General features: G+C 35.8%; 1 protein-coding gene across 1 annotated transcript; it reads left to right on the forward strand.

The window, feature by feature from the left end:
• The first annotated feature begins 3337 nt into the window (after positions 1-3337).
• Positions 3338-4447, forward strand: LOC9324873 (putative F-box protein At1g70960). Its single transcript, XM_021010009.1, is given in 2 exon segments — positions 3338-3918; positions 3920-4447. Coding segments are annotated over 2 exon segments (573 nt in total). The 5' UTR covers positions 3338-3483; the 3' UTR covers positions 4058-4447.
• Positions 4448-6319: the final 1872 nt, after the last annotated feature.

Below are 6319 nucleotides of genomic sequence, written 5' to 3' on the forward strand. Positions count from 1 at the left end.
TTGATTTTAAACACCCACTTCAGTCCTATAGGTTTAGCTCCACTAGGAAGATCAACTAAGCTCCATGTGTTATTTTTAGTAATTGATGAGATCTCATCTTTACAGGCTTCTCTCCATTCTATCATTTCTTTTGCTTCCTCATAATCCCATGGTTCTTCATCCAAAGCCAACAAGAGGCGTTCACTTTCAAGCTCAGCCAACAGTACATAATCGTTTAAGTACTTTGGTCTTGTAACTTGTCTTTGTGAGGTTCTTCTTGCAGGTGGTGATTGTATTTGCTCTGGGTTCTGTTCATGGATCTCAGTATCCTCTGTTTCTTCCTCACAACACTCATCTCTTTCCCCTGTTTCCTCTGTTTCACTGTTTTCTTCATTAACAGTTTCAACTTCATTAGTCTCATTTGTGGTTTGAGTTTGAGTATTTTGGGCTTCTCTAAGACCATTATTTCCAAAAACTCCAACATTCATACTCAGTTTAAACGTTCCAAGTTCCTCTCCTGTATCTTTTCCCAGATGGCTCCATTTCCAGCCTTTTGTTTCGTCAAAAATGACATCCCTACTCACTGTTATTCTCCGAGTAGTTGGATCCAGCATCCTATAAGCCTTTGTGCCTGGTTCCGTACCCAAGTGCACTAGTGGTTTTGAACGATCATCAAGTTTTCTTAAGTGTTGAGCTTCTGTTTTTGCATACCCTGTGCAGCCAAATACGCGTAGGTGTTCCACATTTGGTTTTCTTCCCTTGAAAGCTTCATATGGTGTCTTTGCAATCAATGTTCTAGTTCCAACCCGATTTATCAAATACGTGGCATGTCTCACTGCCTCTCCCCATAAGTAGTTTGGCATATTCATATGCTTAAGAATGCTTCTTGTCATTTCTAAAAGAGTTCGATTACGTCTTTCTACGACTCCATTCTGCTGTGGGGTGTATGGTGCAGTAAGATGTCTCTGTATCCCAGCATTTTCACAGTAAGCTTGAAATTCTTGAGATATAAACTCACCACCCCTATCTGTTCTGAATGTTTTAATAGTAGCACCAGTTTCTTGCTCAACTAATCTTCTGAACTTTTTAAATTTCTCAAATGCTTCACTTTTCTCTTTCAAGAGTATAGACCACATATATCGAGAATGATCATCAATCAATACGAAGACATATCTATTCCGGGCTAATGTTGATGGTGTAATGGGTCCACAAAGATCTCCATGCACAAGTTCTAACTTTGTTCTTGCTCTGTATGAAGTTGCCTGAGGAAATACTTTCCTAGATTGTTTCCCAAGTAGACATGAGACACAGGTCTCCTTTTCTGTTTGAATAATTGGCAAACCTGTAACCAATTCTTTCTTTATTATTGTCTTCATTGTTTCTAATCCGATATGTCCTAATCTTGCATGCCATTTGGCTGACTCACTCAGTTCTTTTACTTGCAGGCATCTTTCAGACTCAGATTCCATGAAGACTTTGTAAAGTCTGTTCTTTGATCTTTTAGCTTTTACCAGAAGCTTTCCTTCTTTATCATGAACAGTAAGATAATCCTCTTTCATCCTAACATCACATCCCGATTCAGTTGCTTGACCCAAACTGATGATATTGCTTTTTAAATCCGGTATAAAGTATACATCTGCAAGTATTTTCTTGTCATTGTTCTTGCTAATAAACCAGACTGATCCTTTTCCCTTTATGTCTATCTTTGAGTCATCTCCAAATCTCACCTTTCCAGTGACTGTTTCATCAAGTTTTGAAAAGAATTCTCTGTTTCCTGACATATGGTTGCTTGCACCATTATCCAAATACCAAACATTTTTCCCATCTTCTTGAGTCTCAAAGTTTCTTGGCTTGAAATTTTTTTCATTTAAGTAGACCACTTCATGTATCATCAACTCCTCTGCCTCATGTGTTTCATCATCTTTGTTTTCTTGTGCTTCCTGAAGCTTAAGCAATCTATCCGGGCAATTAGAAGCAAAGTGACCCAGCTTGTCACATCTATAGCAAACTACTTTAGATTTATCCCTTTCTTGCCTTCCGTTTTGTTGATTATTAAATCTACCTCGTCCTCTTCCTCCTTGAGGATATCGTCCTCCTCTGCCTCTTCCACCTCCATAGCTACCTTGGTATGACTGTGACTCATAATTTGCATACATGAGTTTTCCCTGATCAGCTGTTGGTTCTTCTTCTTCATCAAGAACTCTTTCTTCATAGGTTTTAAGTCTCCCTACTATGTCTTCAAAACCTGTTTTCTTGAGATCAAGAACTTGTTCAAGTGAGGCTACAATATGAATGTATTTCTTTCTTGGTACAGATCCAAGAAATTTCTTGACCATCTTTGTTTCATTAATTTTCTCTCCTAGGGCTGCAGCTTTGGTGGATATTTCTGAGAGTTTCCCTGCAAACTCATCAATACTCTCTGTTTCTTTCATCTTAAGACGATCAAAGTCAGACATTAGGGTTTGAAGTCGAGCTTCTTCAACTCTATCTGCACCTAGATTTCTTGTTTTTATGGCATCCCATACTTGTTTTGCAGTTTCATATTCTCCAACCTGCAAAATTAGTGATTCTGGTATTGATTGGAAGAGAAGAGCTTTTGCTAAGTCATTCAAGTCTCCATCAGTTGATCCGGGGTCGATGGCTTCCCATGCTTTGTTTACTCTAAGCATCGGTTTCATCCTCATAGTCCACACTGTATAATTCGTAGCAGTGAGCATCGGACATTGTATAGAGGAAGAATTGACCTCTTTAGGTTTCACAGGGACTATATCTCCCATGTTTTAGGTTTTGTACAAGAACACGTATTCTTGTATCACACACACATTTGTAGTTCTGATTTCGTATCGTATACCTAAGTAGTATGATTCAATCACGCTCTGATACCAATTATTGAATCAAAAACTATGATGTAAGAACAAGACTATGTAATCTAAAGAACACTTTTCTTTATTGCTCAAGGAAAACTAACTCAAAAACCCTAAGCTTACACAATCTCTAAACTCTCTAAAACTCATAGGGTTACCACACCTTGGTACCTCTATATATATAGACCTTAAACCGACTTTAAACACATTAGGATTAGGTCTTACAATTATCTCTAGAATCTTCTTATGAAACCGACTTGTTTCATAATGTCTTGGGCCTCAAGCCGCCGAGTAAAGTAGCACCATCAAGATCACGACCCGCGACCTCAGCCTCAATTACAAACCGGGCAGTCACAAGAGTTTCTTACAAACACGGTTTTGAAGAAGCTAAAATGGTAAATGTAATGGTCAGTAATAGAAAACAAAGTGCGGCTAAAGATTCGGATTTGCAAAAGGGTATAATCGGTTTCTATCGCGATTCATCATAATCCTCTGCTTTTGTTTAGCGTTCTCTTAAACTGAAATGTGTGACTCTGCTAAGTGCTAAGTTTTTTCGGATACGATGAAGTTAGGGATGTATTCAAGGTGGTATGTATAACAAGTTTCGGATGAAGTAACAAAGGAATATCAGGTATACACGATGACATCGGATGAAGAATCTTCTTCTTGGAGACCGATCATATGTAAGCATGACCATGCACCAGTTACTGAAGGACTATTTAAAGGAGGAGTTTTGTACTATGGAGCTAAATCCAATAGTGACAAATCTGTGGTAATGAGCTTCAACGTGAGTTCTGAAGATTTTAGTGTCATTGAGTTGCCTAAGGAAGTCGAACTTATTCATCATTGGAGATTGGTGAATTACAAAGGGGATATCGCCTTAATGCACTACGGTGAGTACTATAGATTGACCCGCAGTGGAGTAACTGACATGTGGGTTAGGAACGAGGTTGATGGAAATTGGGAGAGAAACAGCATTAAGATTTCTCATTGGAAAGAAACTTTTGATAATAAGGAGTTTCATTTCAAAGCTACCATTGGAACAAAAGAACTTGCTTTCGCACCACACCCATTGGATTGGGGAACAACTCTTTGTGTTGTTTTCCGATGCAGACGCAACGAACTTCAGAAGATTTGAGATTGAAAGAATGGTTGATCAAGATCATTTTGTACGAACCTTCTTTGATCATGTTGATAGTACTTGGCTTATATGAAGAATACGAGTTGGTCCACTGATTATCAGAAACTCGTTGGTTGCATATTGTTCAGTCTCTCAAGTCTTATTGGGATTGTTAGTCATCATTTCTAATTTTCTATTGTCGTTAATCTTTACTTATGAATTATGATAAATAATAATGTTGTCTCTCAAGTAGAACTAGTGGTCTTATTGGGATTGTTCGTTTTTTTTACTGCCGTTAATCTTTATTTTATGCTATATAACAAAATTGAAGCTTCCTATATGAAAAAGTAATAGGGTGAAAAACATAAAGTTCTTTAGTCTAATAGTTTAATTCTTGATTTCCTTCCAATTTGTTTAGTTTATTAATTTCATGATGGTTGCAAGAACTATAATTATATCTTTAACGCCAAGAGAGTAGCAGCCACCGACCTAATACTCTAAAATTGCTTTCTCTTAACGTTTTCAGAAGAATTTTTTAGTATTATTTATAATGTTTGTTTAATGTTTTTTTTCCCTGTGGCTAACGCGACCAATCAAGAGATGTCACGTCAGATGATACTGGTATCAAAAATATCACTGGGCTGATACTAATCAGTCCAATTCTAATTGTTTCATCCATATAAAAATAATTTATGGACTTGTGATACTCTCAAAATATCACCTATTTACATCTAATACTCTAAAATTGCTTTCTCTTAACGTTTTCAGACCGAGCCATCTAAAGTTGCACTATCAAAACCATGACTCACAATCTCAGCCTCAATAACAAACCGTGCGGTCATAAGAGTTTCTTTTAAACAAGATTTTTGGAGAACCTAAAAATGATCGGTAACAAAAAGAACCTAAGTGCGGCTAAAGATTTGGGTTTGGATTTGCAATTGCTAACTCTTTATCCTCTGCTTTTGTTTATTGTTCTTTTATTGTTTAGCTGAACTTGGTAATCTCGAGAAGTACGTACTTAAACCTATAATGACAATCTAAATAGTATATTTAATAATAATATAATAACAGTCCATTCTTTTTTTCAATTTTAAATCCTAACATAAACCAAACAATCCTCAACGAGTAACATGATAAAAAAAATTAAAAAAAATTTTAGAATGTGCAGTTAAGTTTTAATCCGTATACGTGAAACCTCCCTGTCTACAAAATTATGTTCAATGAATCCAAGTGAAAACTGGAAACCTGTAAAAAAGTAAAACGTGTTTCTATAACTAAAATGATTTTTTGGATTGACGACTAAGATGTATACGATGAAATAAATGTTTTTAAGTCATCCCTGTCATAAATATCAGCAACTTTTGACGTTTGACAATTTTTTTTTTACTAAAACGTGTATGATGAAAGAAAATCTGTCAAAGTCATACTTGGTATCCAATAATCTCTATGCTAATTGGCCAACAATTTTAGTAAGTTTTTAACGTATTTGTGGAACTAAATTTTCTATTTCTGGTTTTAGATGTAAAGCATGGAAATAAATTAAAGTAACCTAAAAATGTACGCGTTTTACAACTCAACAAGTTAAACTAAAGTCACAACGTTGGTAACAAACTCTGCTTTCTACAAAAATATCACATCTGTGTTTTTGTCTCATACACATAATAACACCATTAGAGAAGAACGAAAATGGAGATATATAATTTCGAAAAAAATGTTTCGAAATATTTCCTGAAGATATACAATTGAACATTCTGTCACGGTTGCCTCGCTGAAATCCTTACAAAAATGGTTAACTTTTTATCTATATTTTGACGTAAGATTCATTTGTATTCGAAGAATTAAACTATGAAAACGAGTACGACGAAAAAACAATCTGTCACTTTCATGCATGGTATCCAATAATCTCTATGGTTATTGGCCAATAATTTTAGTAAGTTTTTAACGTGTGGAACTAATTAAAATTTTTTCTTTTGGATTTTAGATGTAAAGCATGAAATATAAATTAAAGTATTACGCGTTTTATGACTCAACAAGTAATCACCCACTCACAACACTGGTAACAAACTCTGAGATTCTCTATAAATATCACTTTTGTGTTCGTTAGTCCTCTATCTCAAACACATAATAATATCATTAGAGAAGAAAGAAAAAAAAAAACAGAAATGGAGGATTCAAGTTTCGAATCACTTACTCAAGTTCTACAAGAGGATATTCTGTCACGGTTGCCTCTGAAATCCTTGGTGAAATTCATCCTCGTCTCAAAGAAATGGGCATCTATTTTCCGTGGGCCAAGGATACGTCTTTGCTCTTGATAAACAGAGTGAAACCACAACATCTCAGGAAGAGGCCCGTCAGA

Source organism: Arabidopsis lyrata (assembly GCF_000004255.2).
Source record: "Arabidopsis lyrata subsp. lyrata unplaced genomic scaffold ARALYscaffold_2, whole genome shotgun sequence".
Classification (NCBI taxonomy): domain Eukaryota; kingdom Viridiplantae; phylum Streptophyta; class Magnoliopsida; order Brassicales; family Brassicaceae; genus Arabidopsis; species Arabidopsis lyrata.